The following is a 25717-nucleotide window of genomic DNA, read 5'->3' as shown; positions in this document are numbered from 1 at the left end:
AAATTTCAGACCCATATTTCTTTTCTTTTTTTTTTAATAAGACTTTATTTACTTGACACAGAGAGAAAAGAGAGTGTGAGCGAGCACAAGCAGGGGGAGCGGCAGGCAGAGGGTAGGGGAGAAGCAGGCTCCCTGCTGAGTAAGGAGCCCAATGAGGGATTTGATCCCAGGACCCTGGAATCATGACCTGAGCTGAAGGCAGATGCCCAACCGACTGAGTCCCCTAGGTTCCCCACAGACCCATATTTCTAGTTGCTGACAGAAGGCTCAAAATCAATGCATTTAAAACTTAATGATCATTCACACCTCTAATCTGATTCTCCTTCTTTATCCATAATCTTGATATTATCATCATCTATCAAAATAATTAATTCCTTAAAAAAGTATAAAAATATGTGAGACTCTCTGCTAAGTCCTAGGGGCAATGCTCTCCATCTAGACTTTCCCCACTCTCCATCAATTAGTAACTGAAATCTACGGATTCTATCTCTTGAATATACTACCACTTTTCTCAATATGCAGGACAGCTTGCCCCCCCTCCTGCCATAAGCACTAGAACAGTCTCGTGCTAGTCTATCTACTTCAGTATGTTTTCACTTCCATCTACCTCCATGTTGTCACAGTAATTATCTTTCTCATAAACAGATCTAATTGTAGTAGAGACCCTCAAGTTTCCCACCTACCACTATCCATCTTCCCTTCCTTTCTTGGCAACAGACCGCACACTCACAGTCAGAGCAGCGATGCAGAATTACTCAACACTTTTGTTCTGTCAGTCTTCCCTGCCCATGGCGTTGCTGATTATACAGAAGTAGACAGATGGACACTGTTAGGAAAATAATTTAAAAGGAGCTCAGAGGTACAACCTTTTGTTCTTTACAATTCTCCCTTCTTCCTGCCTACAACATTGGTGTGATGCTGGAGCTTCAGCAGCTAAAATGTGACCAGGAGGGTGAAGATAAAAATCACAAACTAAGGATAGTTGAGCCGAGAGACAGAAGGCATCTGAGCTCCCAGTGACACCCCATAGTCCTCAAACCAGCTGTGACTGCTTACCTCAGGACTTCACATTATACAAGAGAAAAATAAACCCATATCATATTTAAGCCATTGTTATTTTTAGGGGTATTACTAGCGGTCTCATATCATCCTCACTTAATGTTATCAGATTGCTTTTCAATTACAGTAGGGACTCTTACACAGTAATAGGTTGCTTTTTTTTTTTTTTTTAAAGATTTTACTTATTTATTTGACAGACAGAGATCACAAGTAGGCAGAGAGGCAGACAGAGAGAGACAGCAGGCTCCCCGCTGAGCAGAGAGCCCGATGTGGGCCTCGATCCCAGGACCCTGAGATCATGACCTGAGCCGAAGGCAGAGGCTTTAACCCACTGAGCCACCCAGGTGCCCCAGTAATAGGTTGCTTTTAAAAAAACTTTAGGTGGATTATATTTTGGATATGAGTGAAATTTCTAGCATGATATGCCAAGCGCTTTGAGCATTGGTTCTAGCTTGTTTTCTAGTCTCACATTCATTCTTCTTCATCTTCTCCCATCCTATGCTTCAGGATGCATTAAAATACATAATTTATTTGTAAAAGTTTTTCCTTCTGTTGGGGATTTTATTTTATTTTTTTAAAAGATTTTATTTATTTATTTGACAGAAAGAGATCACAAGTAGGCAGAGAGGCAGCGAGAGAGAGATGGGGAAGCAGGCTCCCTGCCAAGCAGAGAGCCCATCCCAGGACCCTGAGTTCGTGACCTGAGCCGGAGGCAGAGGCTTTAACCCACTGAGCCACCCAGGCGCCCCCTGTTGGGGATTTTAATTTTTTTTCTCTTTGCTTGGCAAAATGCTCATTCTTCAAGATGCAAATTCAGTCATTTTTCCAGGGATGGTGTCCTCGATGTTCCCGTATAGGGTTAGCATTCTTCCTTTTATGTTCACACAGAAATTTACACATTCTGTTACCACAGAGATTCTCAATACATTTATTGATATTGTTTACATTATTTTCATCTCCAAAATAAGCTGTGAGATCTTTAATGGTAGAGAATGGTTATCTTTCTATCTCAGCCCAGGGCTAAGTACAGTCTAGTACAACATTCGTTTGCTGAATATAAAGGTTCTGCTTGTCCGTCCGTCCTTCCTTCCTTCCTTCCTTCCTTCCTCTTAGAGAGAGCACATGTGTGTAAGGAGGGGTTAGGAAAGGGGCAGAGGAAGAGAAGAGAATCTTAGGTAGGTTCCATGCCCAGTGTGCAGAGCCTGACATGGGTCTCAATCTCATGACCCTTAGATCATGACCTGAGCTGAAATCAAGAGTCAGATACTAACCAACTGAGCCACTCAGGTGCCCCTGTCCTTTTCTTTGTGAAGCTTTGACATTTTATACTTAATTCCGTGTTACTATTTAAGGCATAAAAAATGTAGATATGGTACCAAAGAATCAACTATAATCGTATTTAAATTCTTAATTGATTCCTGGCCTTAGATTGTTAGATTATAATACTCTGTACAATTTCTTTTTATTTTGTCAGTCTCTTAGGTAAGAATTTCAACCAAAATGTGAATAAAATGCCAGAATGAATGTGATGCTAATTTGCTAAATCTAAACGTTAAATTCCCTGTTTACTTCATCAGTTTTAGAAAAGACAAAACACTGTAAGCTGGTATGAAGTAGAATCACACTTGTGAACTTTCAAAATTTACTAATGGAGCCAACAATATATTCTCCAAATTAAACCTAAATCAAATTATAATTTTTCATTTGGTTCAAGTCTTATTGCTCAAAAGGTATGCTTTTTAGTTTGAATTTATACTTCTTTTTCTTAATTTACCATTTTATTGTCTACTCAGGTTGAATATAACATTTTCATTTTTTTAAGATTTTTTTTTTTTTAATTTGACAGAGAGAGAGTACAAACAGGCAGACAGAGGGAGAAGGAGAAGCAGATCCCCACTAAGCAGGGAGCCCAGTGTGGGGCTTGAGCCCAGGACCCTGTATCATGACCTGAGCTGAAAGCATAAGCTTAATCAACTGAGCCACCCAGGAGCCCTTCATTTTCGTTTTTATCCTCATATTGTTCTAGAAGTTCAGATACCTGCTCTCCTCCGTTGTGAAAGAGGAATATGAGCGCGCTGGAATTTTTCAGTGACTTCTTCAAACTTCTCTTTTCTTTGTTGAAGTATTTGTTCTCTGATTTGTTGTTCTTTTTCTTCTTGTTCTTTTCGTTTTTCTTCAAAAGCTCTATATGTGAAACACAAAGTAGATAACTGAATGAGGGAATAAGTCTTAAAAATCTGAACACAGAAAATAGTTTCAAACTAATGATTTGTTATGTTTTCATATTTCAAAAGTCTACTTACTTAGAAACAACACATTTTAAATTAAAAAAAAAAAAAAGGGCTCTTCACTAACAATCTTAGTATCTTTATATGTAGCAATTCCAGAACTTTATCCAGGCCTTTTGCAACTAAGGGAAGGCTCTTATTTCTAATTTCTCACAGGCCTGCATCCATGTTCTCACCTCTGAAAGCCTGCTGTGGAAGAATTCTTTACTAAAAAGCTACACTATTTTCTGGAATGAGAAAAATAAATTCATTGGTGAAAGAAGCAGCCTTGCAAATCATAGGGCAATTAAGATAATACCACGGTGGGTGCCTGGGTGGCTCAGTGGATTAAAGCCTCTGCCTTTGGCTCAGGTCATGGTCCCAGGGTCCTGGGATCGAGGCCCGCATGGGGCTCTCTGCTCAGCGGGGAGCCTGCTTCTTCCTCCTCTCTCTCTGATTGCCTTTCTGCCTACTTGTGATCTCTCTCTCTTGTCAAATAAATTAATAAAATCTTAAAAAAAAAAAAAAAGATAATACCATGGATCTTTCTTCTTCTTTTAGACCAAAAGTTTAAAATTGACTGTCATATTAAGTCTGAACTATGCTAGAAATCCTTACAACTTACATAAAAATCTTGACTCCACCTTCTCTTGAAAATCTGCAAGATTTGTCAACCCTGAACTCCTATCCAGACATGACAACAAACACCTGCCCATAACCTTTATCAGTCCCTATTTTTCTTAACTTTCCTATTTCATTTATTTCTGATTGCCTGGGCACTTGAGTTCATGTTCTCTACTTTCAACTGTTTCAAAAAATTAATTTTGTTTGTGGAAAACGTGTGTATGTGTGTTTCAGTAATTATTTACTGGACAATGAGAAAAATGAAGAAGGAAGCTGGTGACTCACTGGTTAAGAAACTGCCAAGTGGTTCTGCTCTTTGGAATGTATGGGATGTATGGGTAGATAAGAACTCTTCAAGATTTTTAGTGTCATGGGTTACTAGTAACCATCCTTCCAAAGACATTCACTGGCCTGAGCATTATTATTGTCCAAGTAACTGAGATTTAGGGAACTACAATTCTGGGAAGTAGGTTACAAATCTTCTAACAGTCCTACCCCTGTGGCAGGTAGGAGATAGTGGAGGAGTGCCACAGGTAGGCACTCCCACATAATCTCCTTCAAGAGTCCCCTCAAGTCAAGGTAAGGAAGCCTGCTTTCAGCACTTGATTCAACATAATACTGGAAGTCCTAGTCAGAGCAAGAGGAGTAAATAAAAGGCATCCAAAATGGAGAGAAAAAAGGCAAAATTATCTCTGTTCACAGGTGGCATATTATATGCAGAAAACTTTAAAGGTTCCACAAAAACACTGTTAGGACTAGTAAATAAATTCAGCAAAGTTGTAGGATATAAAATCAATACACAAGAATCAGTTGCATTTCTATATACTAACAATTAATAATCTAGATAGGAAATTAAGAAAGCAATCCCATTTACAGTAGCATCAAAAAGAATAAAATGCTTGGGAATAAACTTAGCCAAACAGGTAAAAGACTTGGACACCAAAAATACAAAACATTGCTGAAATTTTTTAAAAAAATACACGTAAATGGAAAGATATCCTATGTTCATGCACTAGTAGACTTAATTAAAAAATTCACCTTAAAATTTATATGAAATCTCGAGGGACCCGCAAATAGCCACAACATTCTGATTTAAAAACTTACTTCAAATTTATGGTAATCAAGGTAGTACAGCCACAGCATAAAGACAGATACGTCAGTGGAATAGATTAGAGAGCCTAGAAATAAACCCTTGTGTGGTAAAATAATTTTCCACAAGGGTGCCAAAACCATTCAATGAAGAAGAAGCAGTCTTTTTCAACAAATGATGGTGGGAAAACTGGATATCCATATGCAAAAGAATGAAAATGGACCCTTATCTTACAACATATGCAAAAATTAACTCAAAATAGATAAAAGACCTAAACATAAGAGCTAAAACTATGAACTCTTAGAGAAAAACATAGGGAGAAAGCTTCATTGGATTTGTAAATGATTTCTTGGATAGGATGTCAAAAGCATAGTCAACAAAAGAAAAAGTTGGACTATATAAAAATTAAAGGGTGTTTATGCATCAAAGAACACTATCAAAAGTGAAAAGGCAACTGAGAGAATGCAAAAACATATTTACAAATCATCTATCTGTTAAACAATTGATTCAGGAATATATTAAAAAACTCCCACATTTGGACAACAACAAAAATAATCTGCTTTAACAACAGGCAAAGGACTGGAACACATATTTCTCCAAAGAAGATATACAAATATCAACAAGATCATGAAAAGATGCTCAACTTCACTAAACATTAGGAAAATGCAAATCAAAACTGCAATGAGATACCACTTCATGCCCATTAGGATGGCCACTGTTAAAAACAAAACAGAACAAAACCCAGAAAGTTTTAAGTACTTATGAGGATATAAAGAAAGTGGAATCCTTGTAAGCTGGTGGGAATGCAAAACAGGCAGTTGTTGTAAAAAGGGTATGGTGAGTCCTCAAAAAATTACTGAGAATCCCAGTATGATCTGGCAATTCCACCCCTGGGAACATACCCCAAGGAAGTGAGAGCAGCGGCTCAAACAAATGTTTGTGTACTTATGTTCATAAAAGCATTGTTCACAACAGCGAGAAGGTGGAAACAACTGAAGTGTCCCTTGACAGATGCATAAACAAAAGTGGCGTACACATACAACAGAATGAGAGAGGAAGGAAGCCCTGACATATGCCACAACATGGACGAACCCTGAATACATCCCACTAAGTAAAATAAGCCAATCGTAGAAGGACAAATATTCTTACTCCACCATCATATTACCTAGACTAGTCAAATTCAAAGACAGAAAGCAGTAAAGTGGCTGCCAGGGGCTGGGTGAAAGGGTGTGGGGCGTTAAGTGTCTAACAGGTATATTCAGTTGGGAAGATGATGGTGACAGTTGTACAGCAATGTGAATGTACTTCGTACCACTTACGTGGCTTACTTAAAAATGGTAAATGTTGTGTTATGTGTGTTTTATCAGAGTAAAAAATAAGAATCCCCCAGGTCTTTCAGACTGACTGTGCTTCCCCAACCTTATATAATGTACAGTGCAAGTTCAGCTTTAAGTTCCTTTACCCCACCAGACCGAACCCCTGGGCCCCACAGTGAGACATAATTTATCAGCACTGCCCACTGGAAACAGAACATAACCCAGGGGCGCCTGGGTGGCTTAGTAAGTTAAGCATCTGCCTTTGGCTCATGTCATGACCCCAGGTCCCTGCTCAGTGGGGAGCCGCCTTCTCCCTCTTCCTCTGCTGCTCCCCTTGCTTGTGCTCTCTCTGTCAAATAAATAAATAAAACCTTTAAAAAAAAACAAGACAAACCTGTAAGCTACACATGTAATTTAAAATTTCCTGGTAGTCACATTTAAAAAACTGGTAGAAATTAATTTCAACAATTTATTTACCTTATATCAAAAATATTTCAAAATGTATCAATATAAAAATTATTAGAATATTTTATCTTTTTTGTACTAAGTGTATTTTCATATTTCAGTTTGGATTAGTCACATTTTAAGTGCTCAGCAGACACATGAGGTTAGTGGCTGTATTAACAGACTAGAATCTCTGCTGGTAGGCAGTGTGGTTTTGTGAAGAGGAAAGGATTTTAGAGACAGGGAAAGACAAGGAAACCAGGTTAAAAACTAAGAAGGCCTTTAAAGGGATTCGCGAAACTTCGCAGTTTTCCCTTTGATTACAGGAAAACATATAGTTGTTAATTTTATGAAATTTTTCTGTTTTTAAATAGAGTTTTCTTTAATGACTCTAATCTAGTAGTTTTAAATCTGCAACATTTGCCTTCACCAGGAGTGCTTGGGAGCGTCTGGAAGAGCTGTGGCTATCACAATAATTAGGGTGGGCCACCAGATTTCAGTTCCCCAGGACCAGGGATGCGAATGTTATATAACACATGAGCCGTGTCCACCCAAGAAGGAATTATTCCACCCCGAAAACTAAAGCTTCACCCGTTCAACCCCTTCAATAAAGTGGGATACCCCCGACAGCCTTGCGTGAGGGGATCCTGGACCAGTGGACCTGCCAGACAGACGCTGATACTTCTGCTGCCACACAGGCAGACTATCAAGGGAACCAATCCAAAAATTCTGGGCAATAACTAGCAGCAAGCCCCAACAACACCGGGGACAGCTAGGGCCAGCTGATGTGGGGAAATGATAGCATATGAACAATTAGGGTGGGAGGTAAGACAAAAAGCTACTTTCCTACTCTTGCCCTTGATTTCCACTCGATTAGATGAAGGTAACCTTTGAGGGAGGAGAAAGGCAGGGGTTCAAGTTGCACATGAATCTTATGATATCTAAATTGGAAATAACTATAAAGAGAGAATTGGGAGTTGAGAAAAGAAAAATAAAATATATGGCAGACCGCTTTTTGTTTTGATGCAGCCTTTGAAAGGAGATAGAAGAGAGGCCACTAAATGGAGGCATTAACTAGTATTCTAGTTTCCTTTATGCACAGGGGGCTAAGCTGCACTGGGCAGAAGCCAGAAGCCAACAGAATGAACTCGGGATGTTCTAAATTCATATGCTTTCCCTTGAGGCTAAGACGGCAGTGTCAAGGGGCTCCAATGTGAGCGCACTCCTCTGGTAGCTCATCTCCAAAGAACCAAGATCATGCAGTCCTCTCTGCTCCAATCAGCCTGGACCTGTGACTCTCTGCTCACCAACAGACCTTTAGAGAAGTGTTGCTAGCTTCGAAACCTTGCAGCTTCCAATTTGGTCTGTGGCATGCTTGCTCTAGAAAAAGCCAGACCCTGTAAGAAATTTGGCAACCTTGACATCACCACGCTGGTCAGGCCCCGCTAGCAAAAGGGAGAGGGAGCATGGAAAGAGAGGCGTGGCTATCCTCCAGCTCTCCTTGGCACCCAAGCCCAGGAGCAAATGACCAGAAGCCATCTCAGGGGTGCAGCTCAGCAGGCCTTCGGGTAATATTGCTCACAGCAGGGATCCTGGGGCGCCAGCAGCAGACCTCCGAGTGAGCCACTGCACACACCACGGTAATGAACTGTCGTCGGAAGCCACTCCACTGCAGGGTGCTTGTTATACAGCAGTAAATGACCAGAATAACAACTTTTAACCAATTCTTTTCCCCAGTTAACATTTATTTAGTGAGGATGGGGACAAATCTTTATTAATAAAAATTATTTAATTTAATTATGCTAATTATAAAGGATTTATTAATCCACTTACTATATATGCTTTTCTGACTAAGAAAATTTAGGGGGCATATAGGAAGTTACTATTTTTATAGTAGAGTATTCTCAGTAAAGAGCACGAGGTCATGAATTCAGTTTCAGAGTGTCCGTGAACTACCGTCACCAACGCAGACAGCTGTCATCTTTATTTCTCACCATTGAGAGTGCAGCAAGTAACTGTACAAAACTCCTTACACTTATCACATCTTTTTTTTTTTAACAGAGAAGTCTGTTTCAGGTTTCTTTTTATTTTTGTATTTTTCTTCTAAAGTACCATTTCACTGGTAATAAGAACAATTTACATTTATCTAGTTAGATAAGAAGGAAATCTTAGCTGGTATGTATTACTGATTTATTTTAGTGATGCCTCAGTGATCCTTTTAGATTCTCCCCCAACCTCAGGGAAAATGCTTTCTTTGAGAGCTGATATGAAGCTAACTCTAGAAAAAATTATATACCTGTGAGTTGTCTTGAGAAATCCAGGGCTGTCTAAATGCTTAAGGGAATTTGTTAAATAATGGTTTTGTAAACTCTCCTCTATCTCAGGTATCTGAAGTAGTTCAGTTAGATCTCTTACCTGAGTCATCAAATTAAGACATTAAATATTTATGTGGAGTATCAGACACACAAAAAAAGAAGCAAAAGTTATTCATTGTTTAGTATCTCAAAACTGGCAAAATGAATGAATAACTATCCCATAGGTATTGTAAAGATAAGAGATCCTGAGAAGATTCCAGTGAGGAAGGAATAACAATAAAAAATTTGTTACACACTATCCATTATTACTAGAATGAGAGATAAAATGTAATTGATATTCACAATGGTTTTATATTAGAAAATGTAAAATAGTAAATTGTGAGGACTTGTTACAGTTTGAGCACTGAAAAGACAAAAAACATAAAAGAAAAATGAAAATTACTAAAAAAAAAAAAAAACAAATGAAAATTTTGCAACTGAAATGATAAAATCTGAAATAAAAATGTGCCTAGTAGGTGAACAGCAGATTGGGGATATCAGAAGAAAATCCATAAACTTGAGGACAGATTCACAGAAATTATCTAAACTGAGAACAAAACAAAAAAGATGAAGAAAAGAACATGTAGCAGGTTTAGTGACCTGTGGGTCTCTAAATGATAAGTGGTCATTATTATGTGTAAAGTGTACAATACATGTGTAACTGGAGTCCCAGAAATTAAGGAAAAAAGAGAGCGAGTAGGGCAGAAAACATTTGAAGACTCTGGCCTAAAATATCCCAAATCTGATGAAAAAATGTTAAATCACAGATGAGAGAATCTCAGCGAACTACTAGATAATAACCAACAAAGTAGGCCTAAGCAGATTTTAGTCAAACCCCTGGGAACAAAAGATAAAAATAGTATCTTCAGGGAGGAGGGGCAAGATGGTGGAGAAGTAGTGGAGGCTGTTTCAACCGGTCCCCTAAAGCCAGCTGGTCATCTACCAGAACACTCTGAACACCCATGAAATCAGCCTGAGACGTAGGATTATACACTTTTGGATCTCTACAGGGACAGAAGACCTCAGTGGAGAGGTAAAGAAAGCAGAGTGAGTTCGGGCTGATAAAGAGGATAAACAGAACGGGGAGGGACCCATTGGAAAGTAATACCCCAGTATGAAAGTGCCCTGTGGTTGGGGACCAGCAGTAACTTGGAGTCTGGTTAAAAGCACTCAAAAAGAGCACAAGATCTTAAAGGGCAGCTGGTGAAATCGGGCAGTCATGGCCTCGGGCCTAAGCCCATGGTCCTAGGATGGCCACCGCCGGGGACCACCTGTGCCAGAGAGAGTGCAGCGGCAGGGCATCCAGCTCCTGGTCCGGGAGCCCCCAGGGTTGCGCAGCTTGCCCCATAGGCTGGGGCTTGGCTGGTTTAACCCTAACCCCATGAGGGAGTCTGGTGGGCGCTCTCTAGAACCACAGCCTTTTGCACTCTGCGCTTACCTCGCTCCCTACCCGCGCCTGAGTGCTCTTTGTTGGCGCTAGCCAGTGGACCAGCAGAGGGTCTGGACACTCCCAGGAACTCAGCAAGATCTCTGGGCAGCAACCTGCGAAAACCACACAGCAGTCCCGGCAAAGGCAGCCACCAGAAGCGGGTTCCCTGGACCCACATCGCTCACAGTTTTAGTAGCAGAGACAAGCAGGTGCAGAGACAAGCAGGCGCTTTGGGCAACCCCTGAGACAGTGGCTGGGGATGTGCACTGCCTGTGGGAGGTTCCATGGCTCAGCAGAGTTTACAGAGGGCGAGTCTGTGTGTTCTGGACCACCCAGAGGGGAGCAGACTGAGGCTTCTCTCTGAGATGGAGATCTGGGTGCAGTTCGCTTTCCCCTCAACCTCAGAAAAGCCATGAAAAGCCACCAAAGAACAAAAACCTCCAGAGAACAAAAGCCTGAAAAACCGGATTCCAGAGCCCAGCCCCTTGATAGGGGGGCAGGAGGACTCAACCCAAGCAAGACTGACTGAAAAACAATGAGGCAGCCTCCCCCCAAAGTCAGCCAAAAGAACGAGAGGACAACCACCACAGGGTCCCCATAAAGCTGTAAAACCCCAATATCAGGGGAAAACAATATATTAAGCTCCTGGTGTTGCCCTAAAACCTGTATATTTCATAGATACAACTTTAATTTTTAATTTGTTCTCACTATTCTTGTTCTTTTTAATTTTTTTAACCTACTTACCATTACAACTAGAGGTTTAATACAACATATTCCATAATAACCTTTTTGCATACATATACCTGTGTCTTTTTCTTTTCTATTTTTTAAAATATATATATAGATATAAGCTTCAAGGTAATCCTATTTTCCTAATCAATTCTACCCCTATATATAAACCAGCTTTAGTCCCCCCTTTATCTCTGGAAAGTGGAGTCCTTTAACAAAGATATCAAGATACACCCAGGAAGCACGAAATAAGCTTCCTCCCCACACGGAGGATTTATAAACACCCTCCTCCCATCTTTGTCTTCTGTTAGTGTTTCTCTAGATTTGTTTTTGTTCTGGTTATCGTATAAATCTTATCCTTGGGGTCTTTTTAACAGGATTCTTTTTTTTTTTTCTCGTCATTTACTTTAGTCGGTCTTTTTGTTTGTCCGTTTTTGTTTGTATACCTTATAAATCTTACCTTGGGGCCCATTCTGGCTGGGTCCTTTTTTTTTTTTTTCTGTCTCTTTCTCTCTTTTTTTCTTTTTTCTTTCTTTTTGGTGGTGACTTCTGACTGCTCAGAAGCATTCCAGGCTGCACCTTGCCTGGATCGTGGTTGATATAATCAGCTACACATCCCCTCAACCACCTCTCACCAAAATGACTAGGAGGAGGAACACCCAACAGAGGAAAAATTCAGCGACTGGGCCCTCTCCATCAGAGCTATTGGGTATGGACATAAACATTATGTTGGAGAGGGAATTCAGGGTAACAATTATCCAGGCAATGGCTAGGTTAGAGAAAACCCATTAGTGACAGCATGGAATCCATTAGGGCAGAAGTGAAAGCTGTTTGGGAAGAAGTTAAAAATGCTACTAATGAGATGCAATCTAATCTAAATACTCTAACAGCTAGGGTAACCAAAGCAGAATATAGAATTAGTGATCTAGAGGACAAACTGATAGACAAAAAGGATCAGGAGGAGGCCTGGAACAAACAGCTTAGAAGCCACAGAAACAGAATTAGGGAAATAAATGTCTCCATGAAACGTTCCAATGTCAGATTTTTGGGATCCCTGAGGGGGAGGAGAAAGAAAGAAGACTAGAAGATATAGTTGAACAAATTATCCATGAAAATTTTCCCAATCTGGGGAATGGAACCAGCGTTCATGTCCTAGAGGTAGAAAGAACACCCCCACCAAGATCAACGAATCTAGAAAGACCTCGAGGTACCTGATTGGAAGACTGACGAATCGTAATTTTTAGACAAGAGCTTTTGAGAGCAGTTAGGGGGAAGAGATTCCTTACATACAGGGGAAGGTACATCAGAATAACGTCAGACCTGTCCACAGAAACCTGGCAAGTCAGAAAGGGCTGACAAGCCATATTCAGGGAACTAAATGAGAAGAACATGCAGCCAAGAATACTTTATCCAGCAAGGCTGACATTCAGAATGCATGGAGAGATAAAGAGCTTCCAAGACTGGCAAGGTTTAAAAGAGTATGTGACCATCAAGCTGGCACTACAAGAAATATTAAGTGGGGTGGGGGGCTCTATAAAAGAAGAAAGAACCCAAGAGTGTCACGAATAGAAATTTACAGAGACAATCTATAGAAACAAGGACTTCACAGGCAACATGATGTCAATAAAAATGTATCTTTCAATAATTACTCTCAATGTGAATGGCCTAAATGCTCCCATAAAATGGCACAGGGTGGCAGATTGGATAAAACGACAGCACCTGTCCATATGTTGTCTACAAGAGACCCATTTGGAACCTAAGGATACATCAGACTGAAAAATGAAGGGATGGAGAAGCATCTTTCATGCCAATGGGACTCAAAAGAAAGCTGGGGTAGTGATTCTCGTATCAAATAAATTAGATTTTAAACTAAAGACTGTAGTCAGAGATAAAGAAGGACACTACATCATTCTTAAAGGGTCTATCCACCAAGAAGATCTAATAATTGTAAATACTTATGCGCACCATACGGGAGCAGCCAACTACATAAGACAACTGTTAATCAAGATAAAGAGCCACACTGATATGAATACAGTAATAGTAGGAGATCTTAACACGCCTCTCTCAGTAATAGACAGATCATCGAAGCAGAAAATCAATAAAGAAACAAGAGCACTGAATGACACATTGGACCAGATGGACCTCACAGATATACACAGAACATTCCATCCTAAAGCAACAGAATACTCATTCTTCTCTAGTGCGCATGGAACTTTCTCCAGAATAGACCACAAACTGGGTCACAAATCAGGGCTCAACTGATACAAAAAGACTGAGATTATTCCCTGCATATTCTCAGACTATAATGCTTTGAAACTGGAACTCAACCATAAGAAAAAGTTTGGAAGGAATTCAAACACTTGGAAGCTAAAGATCACCCTGCTGAAGAATGTTTGGATCAACCAGAAAATCAAGAAGAACTTAAACAATTCATGGAAACCAATGAGAATGAAGACATTTCAGTCCAAAACCTATGGGATACGGCACAGGCAGTCCTAAGAGGGAAATACATAGCAATCCAAGCCTCCCTCAAAAAAAAAAAAAAAAAAAAAAAAAATCCAGAATACACCAGCTCTCTTTACATCTTAAAGAACCGGAGAATCAATAACAAATTAAGTCAACCCCCACACAAGAAGGGAAATAATCAAGATTAGAGCAGAGATCAATGAGATAGTAACTAGAGATATAGTAGAACACACCAACGAAACTAGAAGCTGGTTTTTTGAAAGAATCAATAAGATCTATAAACCACTGGCCAAACTAATCCCCCCACCCCAAAAAAGAGAGAGAGACAGAGAGGACCCAAGTTAATAAAATTATGAGTGAAAAGGGGGACATCACGACCAACACCAAGGAAATAGAATCACCAGAAATTATTATCAACAGCTATATGCCAATAAGTTAAGCAACTTAGACAAAACGGAATCCTATAAACTTCCAAAACTGAATCAGGAAGAAACTGACAACCTGAATAGACCAATATCTAGTAACGAGATTGAAGCAGTGATCAAAAACCTCCCAAAAAACAAGAGCCCAGGACTTGACGGATTCCCTGGGGAATTCTACCAAACTTTCAAAAAAGAAATAATATCTATTCTCCTGAAGCTATTTCAAAAAATAGAAACAGAAGGAAGACTTCTGGACTCTTTTATGAAGCCAGCATTACCCTGATCCCCAAACCAGGCAAAGACCCCACCAAAAAGAAGAATTTAAGACCAATATCCCCGATGAATATGGATGCCAGGATTCTCAACAAGATCCTAGCTAATAGGATCCAACAGTACATTAAAAAGATTATCCACCATGACCAGGTGGGATTTATCCATGGGATGCAAGGGTGGTTCAACATTTGCCAATCAGTCAATGTGATAGAACAAATCAATAAGAGAAGAGAGAAGAACCACATGGTTCTCTCAATTGATGCAGAAAAAACATTTGACAAGATACAGCATCGGTTCCTGATTAAAGGCTTCGAAGTATAGGGATAGAGGGAACATTCCTCAACTTCATAAAATCTATCTATGAAAAACCCACAGTGAATATCCTCAATGGGGAAAAGCTGACAGCCTTCCCTTTGAGATCAGGATGTGTACGGAACCAGAAGAGACCCAGAATTACTAAGGAAATGTTGAAAAAGAAAAACAAAACTGGGGGCCTCATGTTGCCTGATTTCAAGCTTTACTACAAAGCTGTGATCACCAAGACAGCATGGTACTGACACAAAAACAGACACATAGACCAGTGGAATAGAGTAGAGAGGTCAGATATGGACCCTCAACTCTATGGTCCAAATAATCTTCGTCAAAGCAGGAAAAAATATAGAGTGGAAAAAAGATAGTCTCTTCAATAAATGGTGCTGGGAAAATTGGGACAGCTATGTGAAGAAGAAAGAAACCCAACCACTCTCTTACACCATACACAAAGATAAACTCGAAATGGATAAAAGACCTCAACGTGAGGCAAGAATCTATCAAAATCCTAGAGCAGAACATAGGCAGTAACCTCTTCGACATTGGCCACAGCAACTTCTTTCAAGATATGTCTCCAAAGGCAAAGGAAACAAAAGTGAAAATGAACTTTTGGAACTTCATCAAGGTCAAAAGCTTCTGCACAGCAAAGGAAACAGTCAACAAAACAAAGAGGCAACCCGTGGAATGTGAGAAGATATTCACAAATGACACTACAGACAAAGGCTGATACCCAAGATCTATAAAGAACTCCTCAAACTCCTCAAACTCAACACACACGAAACAGATAATCATGTCAAAAAATGGGCAGAAGACATGAACAGACACTTCTCCAAAGAAGACATGCAAATGGTTAACAGACACATGAAAAAATATTCATCATTAGCCATCAGGAAGATTCAAATCAAAACCACATTGAGATACGACCTTACACCAGTTAGAATGGCCAAAATTAGCAAGACAGGAAACAACGTGTGTTGGAGAGGATGTGGAGAAAGGGGAACCCTCTTACACTGTTGATGGGAATCCAAGGTTGGTGCAGTCACTTTGGAGAACAGTGTGGAGATTCCTTAAGAAATTAAAAATAGAGCTTCCCTATGACCCTGCAATTGCACTACTGGGTATTTACCCCAAAGATCCAGATGTAGTGAAAAGAAGGGCCATCTGTACCCCAGTGTTCATATCAGCAATGGCCACAGTCGCCAAACTGTGGAAAGAACCAAGATGCCCTTCAACGGACGAATGGATAAGGAAGATGTGGTCCATATACACTATGGAGTATTATGCCTCCATCAGAAAGGATGAGTACCCAACTTTTGTAGCAACATGGACAGGACTGGAAGAGATTATGCTGAGTGAAATAAGTCAAGCAGAGAAAGTCAATTATCATATGGTTTCACTTACTTGTGGAGCATAAAGAATAACACGGAGGACGTTGGGAGATGGAGAGGAGAAGTGAGTCGGGGGAAATCGGAGGGGGAGACAAACCATGAGAGACTGTGGACTCTGAGAAACAATCTGAGGGTTTTGAGGGGAGGGGGTGGGGGGTTGGGTGAGCCTGGTGGTGGGTATTAAGGAGGGCACGGATTGCACGGAGCACTGGGTGTGGTACAAACACAGTGAATTTTGGAACACTGAAAAAAAAAATAAAATTAAAAAAAATGTACCTTCAAAGTTGTCATAGAAAAGACACATTATATGTGGAGAACAGCACTCCCAACGACTGCTAACTTCTCAGAAGGGTGGAGGTCAGCAGACGGAATGGCATTTTGATAGTGCTAAAGAAAATGGCTGTGAACTCAGAATTCCATATTCAGTGCAACTATCTTTCAAAAACAAAAGCAGAATAAAGTTATGTTTAGATAAGTAAAAACTCAGAGTGTTTATGGACACAATCCTGCCCTGCAAAAAGTGCACAAGGAAGTTCTTCAGGTCAAAGACGGAAACACGGACCTACAGACCCCAGCCAACACCACCAGAAACAACAAATATGCGGGTGAATGGAAAAGAGCAAGTTCTTCTGTCTGTCTCACTGGTAAAAAGACAACTGAGGTTTAATGCAGAAATTACAGCACTGTATTTGAACTTTATAACATGCGGATATATGGAAATTCATTAGCACAAAGGGTATCAGGATGGGGGAGGAGGACAGACAGAATTGTAAACTTGAAGGACCTTTATATTTATGTGAAATGGTCCAATTATAACTCTAAATAGTTAAGAATGAATACTATAACCCCTAGAGGAGCCACTAAAGAAAAGTAAAATTAATTTTTTTTTTTTTACTAACTGAAAGGGAGGCAGGAAAGGAGGAAAAATAAAGAGGAAAAATATAGAATGGACAGAAAACAAATAGCTAAATGACACACCCACATCAAACAGTTTTAGGAATTGTTAGATGTCAATGGACTAAACACTCCATTTACAAGGCAGAGTCTTGTTTTTGGGAGACAATTCTCCACAAATATTCATGATCCTCCAAATGAAGACATTCACAGCCAAGTTCAAAGTGTTTGTATATACACTGAGGGTTTTGGAGGGGAGGGAGGGGGAAGGTTGGGTGAGCCTGGCCATGGGTATTAAGGAGGGCACGTATTGCATGGAGCACTGGGTGTGGTGCATAAACAATCTTGGAACACTGAAAAAATAAAGTTAAATTAAAAAAAAAAGTGTTTGTATAAAGAGACATTCCAGGATAGTAAAGCTTAGAGAGCTCTCCCTTCCTGGAGACAAAGATCTCTCCTTCCTGGCTCCAGAGAGTGCTCATATCCCAGAGCAAAGATAAGGTTTCTTTCTCTCTGGATATGTAAGATCAGAGTTTCCACATTTTGTGGTTCCTATATTGTAATGCACTAGTTCCTACTCTGTGCAGGAACCACCGGACCCACAGGGCACTGCCCTTTGGGGACTGGAGTTTAGGAAACCATGCAAGAGAGCTTTGGCTGCTGCTTTTTCCATGACAATATACAGTCTTTGTCTCTGAATGAGGGGATTTGCTTTCTATCAGCCTGACACCCACAGACGAAATCTTGGTAATCATTAGCTTGAATGTAGGTCAGTATCTCAGATCCTTTACAGTTCTTCAGTTTCTGATTCAGCTCTTGCTAGACTGAATATAAAGTAAGACCGAGGAAGACCTCCACAAATACAGGTAGTTTCTGAAAGCAAAAAAGATCAAACAGTAGAAGACATTTGACTATATTAACATCAAAGCAGGCTTTAAGAAAAGGGCTGTTAGCAGAGATGAAAACAACATTTGATAATGATAGAAGAGTTAATTCATCAGGAAAACATAAAAATAGTAAGTATGTATACACCTAGTAAGAGACTTCCAAAACACATGAAACAAACACAGAACTAAAGGGAGAAACTGATGAGTCCATGATTATAGTTGCATATCGTAACATCTCTCAGTAATTGACAGACTAGTCAGATAAAAAAGGATCATAATACAGAAGATATGAACAAAACTATCGACTACCTTGACCTTATTGTATTTACAGAACAACTATTTATACCCAACAACTGTAAGACATATTCTTACATAAGAATATGTTATAAGAATATACTTACATAAGTACAACATAAGAACTCTTACATTGGGCCATAAAACAAATGTTAATGAATTTCCTAAGACTTAAATCTTACAGAAGAATGTTCTCTGATCAAAACAGATTTGCATCAGAAATCAATTATAATGTCTAGAAAACCTCAATAATTGGAAATTTTAAAAAAAGTTTCTAAATAAGTTAGAGTTCAAAAATGAAATCAAAAGGGAAGTAGCAAAGCTTTTTAAACTACACAAACGTGGAAGCGCCACGCACCGGGCTTACCAAGTGCAGTGATTCAGAGAGAACTTATGACCTTAAATGCCTATAGTGGTAAAGGAGAAGTTTAAAATCAATGATTTTAGTTCCCACCTTAAAAGGCTAGAAGATGTACAAATTTATCCTGAAGTGAAAAGAACTTATAAAGAAACTAATGAAACAGTTAACTAAAAAATAGAGACCACACAGACTAAAGTTGTGCACGAAAATTTTAGTAAAATTGATAAGCTACCAAGAATGATGAATGAAAAAAAAAAAAGAATGAAGAAAAAAATAGCAAACAAAAATTACCACTATCATGAATAAAAGACCGGATATATCACTACAAATATGTATCACAGACATTAAAAGAATAATATGAACTTTATGCTAATAAATTTAACAACTTAGATAAAATGGACCAATTTCTTGAAAAAAATCAATTTACCAAAACTGACAAAGAAAAATGTGAAAAACTTTGTACTTATTATTAAAAATAATTTACAATTAGTAAGCTTCCTACAAAGAAAACTCCAGGTTCAGATATTTTATTATCATCTCTGTCAAACATTTAAAGGATAAATAACAATCATACAACCTTTTTCCAAATACAAAGTGGAGGAAACACTTCCCCAACATAGTTCATAAGGCCTGAATAACCCCTGATTTCCAAACCTGACAAAGATTCTATAAGGAATTTATAGGTCAACATCTCTCAAACATCACACAAAAATCATTCACAGAATACTAGCAAATAAAATCCCTCAGTCTATTAAAACACTCCCATATCATTACCAAATGAGAGCCACCCCTGGAAGGCAAGGGTGACTTGACACAGCAATATTTATCAGGGAAATTAACCACACTGACTGAATAAAGGAGGAAGGTATATGATAATAGTCAATGCATGTTCGCGATAAGAACATTGCTAGCAAACTAGGAATGAAACGAAACTCTGTCTGATAAGGGGCATCTACCCAAATCCATAGCGAGCTGGGCGGTTAACAGTAAAATGGTTACTACTTCCCTCCAAAGGGACAGATGGCAAAAAAATCTCACTCAGATTGCTTTGACTGCTCATTACACTGGAGTCCTAGAAAGTTCAGTAAGGCCAACATAAAAATAAAAGGCATCAACTGGAAAGGTAGATGTTAGATTCCTTTTTTTTTTTTTAAACATTTTATTTTTTTATTTATTTGACAGAGAGAGATCACAAGTAGACAGAGAGGCAGGCAGAGAGAGAGGAGGAAGCAGGCTCTCCACGGAGCAGAGAGCCCGATGCGGGGCTAGAGCCCGATGCGGGGCTAGAGCCCGATGCGGGGCTCTATCCCAGGACCCTGGGACCATGACCCAAGCCCAAGGCAGAGGCTCTAACCCACTGAGCCACCCAGGCACCCCTGTTAGATTCCTTTTATTTGCAGATGACATGATTATACAAATGGAATACACTAAGGAATTTAGAATTAATGAGTGGATTTAACAAGTTCTCAGAATACCAGGTCAACATAGAAAAATCAATTGTATTTCTACATAACAATGGAAAATGAAATTTAAATAAATCAATTTACAACAGCATCACAGAATATGAAGTGCCTAAGTTACATAACAAAAGACGTGTAAGAACTTTCCAATAATACCGAGAAAAAACAGCTGTGAGAAACTGCACACACGTACACAGAGGAAAGAGGGAGAAATATACTATGTTCATGAATTTCACGTATTACAATACTCAATATTGTTATACCAATTCTCCCTAAATTGATCTGTATGTTCATCATAATCCCACTCAAAACCAGGCAGGTTTATGTGTATGGAAAAGCAAAAATACTTACAATAGGCCAAACAATCTTGAATTAAAACAAAACAGGAGAGTGCGCACTACATTATTTCACTCTAAAACAGTGGTTCTCAACTGGGGGCAATTTGTCCCTTTCCCTCTCAGTAAACATTGGGCAATGTCTGGAAATGTTGTAATTGCTGCCACTGGGGTGCACTCATGATATCTAGTAGTAGAGGCCAGGACGCTGCTCACCATCTTGTAACACGGAGGTAGTCCCCCATGACAAAGCACAATCTTAACCCAAATGTTAACAGTACTGTTGACAATTTCTGACACAACGTCACAGTAATCAAGGCAGTGCAGTATTGGTATAAGATAAACAGACCAATGGAATATAATATGGAACACAGAAATACACCCTCACGTACACTCATTTTTAAAAAAAGGTGACAAAACCTCTAAATGTAGAATGGATTTTTTTTTTAAACAAATGCGGCTGGAACAACTAACTCAACTTAAAAAAGTGAAACTCAACCTTACATAACACCACATACGAATAATTGAGATAGACGATAAATAAAAGCTAAAAGTATGAACTTTCCAGAAGAATAACAAGAAAACACTTCATAATCTTGGGATAGGCAAAACGTCTTAGGGAGTACAGAAAAAGCACTAACTACATAACAAAAAATTGACAAACTATACTTCATCAAAACTTAAAACTGCTTTTTGAAAGATTTCATTAAGAAAATAAAAAGGCAGGCCACAGATTGGAAGAAGATACTTGCAGTATGTGTCTCTGACAAAGGAACTCTATCCAGAGTACATAAAAAATCTTACAATGCAATAAGACAAACAGTCCATTAAAAATGGACAAAACATTTGAGAGATGTCACAAAAATCACATAAAAAGCACTAATAAGGGAAGTGCAAATTAAAGCCACGACATATTTACTATACGGCTAAAATTAAAAAGATTCAGTGGGAAAGTTACGAAGCGACAGGAGCTCACGCACATGTACACTGCTGGTAGGTAAAATGGTCAGTCCTTTCGGAAAGCTTTTTGACAGGTTCATATATGGGACACATACATGTGCCCTAGGATCTAGCAATTCTACCTTTACTCAGGGGAAATGAAACATATGTCCACAAAAAGATCTCTTACTGATTCTTTCATGTCTTTACAATTTCAGCTGGAATTATCTTTCAGTCAGCAGCTTTATTAATAGCCCCCAATTAGAACAACTTATGGTCCATCAATAGGAGAATGGATAAACAAATTATGGTATATCCTTACAACGCAATACCCCTCAGTAATAAAAAAAAAATGAACTACTGATGTATGTAATGACATGAATAAATTTCAATATTAGTGAAAGAGACCATTAACAAAAGTGCAGGAACTGGCAAAACGAATTCTGATGACAGAAATTAGAACAGTGGTTGCTGAGGGGTGGAGACCAACTACAGGGGATTTGAAGGTATATGCAAGGGAATGACAATAGCAAACCACAGAGTAAGAAGCTCAGTTTGAACAGAAGTGAGAATATGAGAGATAAGGACAACAAAGTTAAGATGATAAGAGAAATGGACTGGGATGGGGTCTTAGAATTGATAAACTCAGGTTACTAACAGAAGTGACACAGATAGGAGGTACAGATCACAGACTGAGATTCCTAAAATTGAAATTTTGGAGGGGGAGGAATAATTGGTAGTAGATGAGGTGAGATGCCACTGAATGGGGTAAGTTCAAGAAAATGATGGGTCACTATGATGGATGGATGATCTATGAAGATACTGAAATTACCAAGAATGATCACTGGAATGGTGGTAAGGAGGTAAGAATAGCCAGGTGCTAAAACTTCCAAGCAATGACACAGAGGATCTATAGATCACTTTAATAATGAGAGATAGTAGTGAACAGTATAGTTAGATAGCATATGTTTTAAAAGATCCTGGGGACCAGGGCACCCTCTGCCCACTCTGGCCCACACCCATTTTAGCTCTGGCTATCCCACCAGGGTCGCCACAGCATAGGTTGCCCCGGGGTCCCCAGACTATGTCAGCCATAATAGCTCTAGTCAGCCAGCCAAGTCACCAGGCATGCACAATCTACACAAGGGACAATGAACGATACATAAGATGATTCCTTTACATTTAGGAAAATTCGATGTTCCATCTAATTCATAGAAACAAACACAGAAAGTCAAGCAAAATGAAGACAAAGGAATATGCTTCAAATAACAAGACAAAATCCTCAGAAAAAGAACTAAATGAAATGGAGATAACCTGATAAAGAATTCAAAGTAATGGTCTTCAAGATGCTTACCTCATTGGAGAGGAGAGTGGATGAACTCAGTGAAAACTTTAAATTCAGACAGAAAATATAAAAGAGAACCAATCAAGAATCAAAGCATATAATAACTGAAATGAAAAAATACACTAGAAGGAATCAACAGTACATTAGAGGATGCAGGAGAATGGATCAGCACACTCAAGCTGAACAGCAAAATGAAAAGAAAAAAAAAGATAGGTTAAAGGATCTCTTGGACGACATCAAGCAAACAAATATTTGTATCATAGGGATCTCCTAAGGAGAAGAGAGAGAGAGAGAAAGGGGTAGAAAGCTTATTTGAAGAAATAATAGCAGAAAACCTTCCTAACCTGGGGAGGAAACAGAGATCCAGGTTCAGGAAGCACAGAGAGTTCCAGACAGGATGAACCCATAGAGGTCTACACCATGATGCATAATAATTAAAATGTCAAAGATTAAAGACCAAGAGAAAATTTTAAAAGCAGCAAAAAAGAAACTAATTAGGTACAAGGGAAACCCTATAAGCTGAAATCTGTCATCTGATTTTTTCAACAGAAACTTTGCAGGCCAGAAGAGGGTGTCATGATATATTTAAAATGCTAAAAGGAACAACCCTAGAACTAAGAATACTCTACTTGGCAAGGTTATCATTCAGAATTGAATGAGAGAGAGCTTCCCAGACCAAAAAAAAAAAAAAAAAAAATCTAAAGGAGTTCATCACCACTAAACCAGCCTTACAAGAAATGTGAAAGGGACTTCTTTTGGGGGTGGGGGGACGGGAAGGCCATAAATAGAAGAAAATTATAAAAAGAAAAAATGAGTAAAAGGAAACATACAGTAAAGGTAATAGAGCAATCACTCACAAAGCTAGTATGACAGTTAAAAGACAAAAGAGGTAAAATTATTATATCTAAAAAATTAAGGGAACTCAAAATAAAGAGGATGTAAAATATGACAACATTTACATAAAACATGGAGAAGGCAGTAAAAATAAAGTTCTTTTACAATGTGTTTGAACTTAAGTGATATCAACTTAATACAGACTTCTATATACTTAGGATGTTATATATGAATCTCAGAGCAACCACAAGCCAAAAACCTATAATAGACACAAAAAATAGAGAAAGCAAGCCAAGCATAACACTAAAGAAAGTCATCAATCACATGGAAAGAAAGCAAAAGAAGAAACGAACAGAGAACTATAAAAACCAGAAAACAATGAACAAAATGGCAGTAAGTACGTATCTTTCAATAATTAAATGTAAATGGTCTAAATGCTCCAATCAAAAGATATAGGGGAGTCTCCAAGAGAGAACAAGGATTGGAGAGTGAGGGTTCACTGCCTCCCCTTTGTGCCGTGGGGGCCAATTTTTCCACAGGGGAAGGCTTGATCCCGTGTGGAGATCCATCTCCCCTCCCCACCAGTGTCAAGAGCATATGATCAGTGCTGAGCTGTGGGTGTAGCTCGAAGGACTTGAGACCTGGAGTTCTTGGGGATGACAGACGGACCTCACCATCTCCAGTTGAGGAAGACACATTTCCATTCAAACTAGTCCTTTTCCAGGGCTCAGAAGGCAGGCCTTGGCCAGTGTGGCTGCAGCAGCCAGGGGAGGGGAGTGTGGTCAGACACAGCAGAAGAGACAGTTTGAGCCATCCTGAGGCCACCCAGGACAAGCCTCATAATAGAAGTCGAGGTGGGAATCCGGGAAGATGGCGGAGGAGGAGGATCTCCTAGGCTTACCTCATCCCACAGATACACCTTGGTAACAAGCCACCTCAGTCAGTCAACCCACCAAGAAACCCACCCCAAGACAAGCAGAACAGACTCTCCACAGTTGATGGTAGAGAGGAGGCCCCATCAGAGAGGGCAGCAGGGGTGGAGATGTGGTCAGGAGCCAGACTCCCAGGGAGATTAACCACAAATGGAAGGGACACCGCAAGCACCACAAAGAAGGGAGGAAAAAACACCCCCCACCGGGTACCCAGACACGGGGTGGGGGGGGGGGTCCTGTCCTGGGAAGACAAATCCCTGTAACATTTGGCCTTGAAAACCAGTGGGGCTTAACTTCTTGAGATTTTACAATCAGTGGGGCTTAACTCCCGGTACTTTAAAACCAGTGTGTTTAGCTCTGGGAGAGCCCAAAGGCAATAGGGACTGGAGTCTCCGCTGGAAGGAGGGAGTGGAACAGAGAACCCCACTGAGATGCACGCCCAAGCAGCAGTTTGGAAGACGCCTAGGGCAGACAGGAAGGAGACCTGTGGACTAACCCCAGAAGTTTGCTGGAGGGGAGGGAACCTTCAGGAGACTTCTCTGAGAACAAATGAGCTGGCAGAAAACCGAACAGCTACATGCAAAAGAATGAAACTGGACCACTTTCTTACATCAGACACAAAAATAAACTCAAAATGGTTTAAAGACCTAAATGTCAGACTTGAAACCATCAAACTCCTAAAAGAAAGCAGAGGCAGTAATCTCTAGGATGTCAGCCATAGCAACATTTTTCAAGATATGTCTCCTTAGGCAAGAAAAAGAAAAGCAAAAATAAACTATTGGGACTACATCTTTTGTAAAAATCCCTGGCACAGTGAAGGAAACCACTGACAGAATGAAAAGGCAATCTACTGAATGGGAGAAGATATTTACAAAATGATACATCTGATAAGGGGTAAATATCCAAAATAAATAAAGAACTTATACCACTCAACACCAAAAAAATAAACAATCCCATTAAACATGGTTGGAAGACCTGCGTAGACATTTTCCCAAAAAGGACACACAGATGGCCAACAAGGACATGAAAAGATGCTCCACATCACTCATCATCAGGGAAATGAAAACCAAAACCACAATGAGATATCACCTCACACCGGTCAGAATGGCCAAAATCCAAACTGTAAGAAACAAGTATTGGCGAGGATGTGGAGAAAAGGGAACCCTCACGCACTGTTGGTGGGAATGCAAGCCGGTGCAGCCACTGTGGAAAACAGTATGGAGTCTCCTCAAAAGGTTAAAAATAGAAATATCCTATGATCCAGTA

At 39.5% G+C, this 25717-nt stretch overlaps 1 protein-coding gene across 1 annotated transcript in view; it reads right to left on the bottom strand.

Annotated features, from left to right (window-relative positions):
- CEP126 (centrosomal protein 126) overlaps positions 1-25717 on the bottom strand; it is an 89721-nt gene that overhangs the window by 39508 nt on the left and 24496 nt on the right. Inside the window, 1 exon segment of the mRNA XM_032844082.1 lies at positions 3098-3243. Coding sequence (XP_032699973.1) covers positions 3098-3243 — 146 coding nt within the window.

This window comes from Lontra canadensis, unplaced genomic scaffold (genome assembly GCF_010015895.1).
Source record: "Lontra canadensis isolate GAN:19392208 unplaced genomic scaffold, GSC_riverotter_1.0 scaffold147, whole genome shotgun sequence".
Taxonomy (NCBI): Eukaryota; Metazoa; Chordata; class Mammalia; order Carnivora; family Mustelidae; genus Lontra; species Lontra canadensis.
This window is presented reverse-complemented; position numbering and strand designations above follow the sequence as displayed.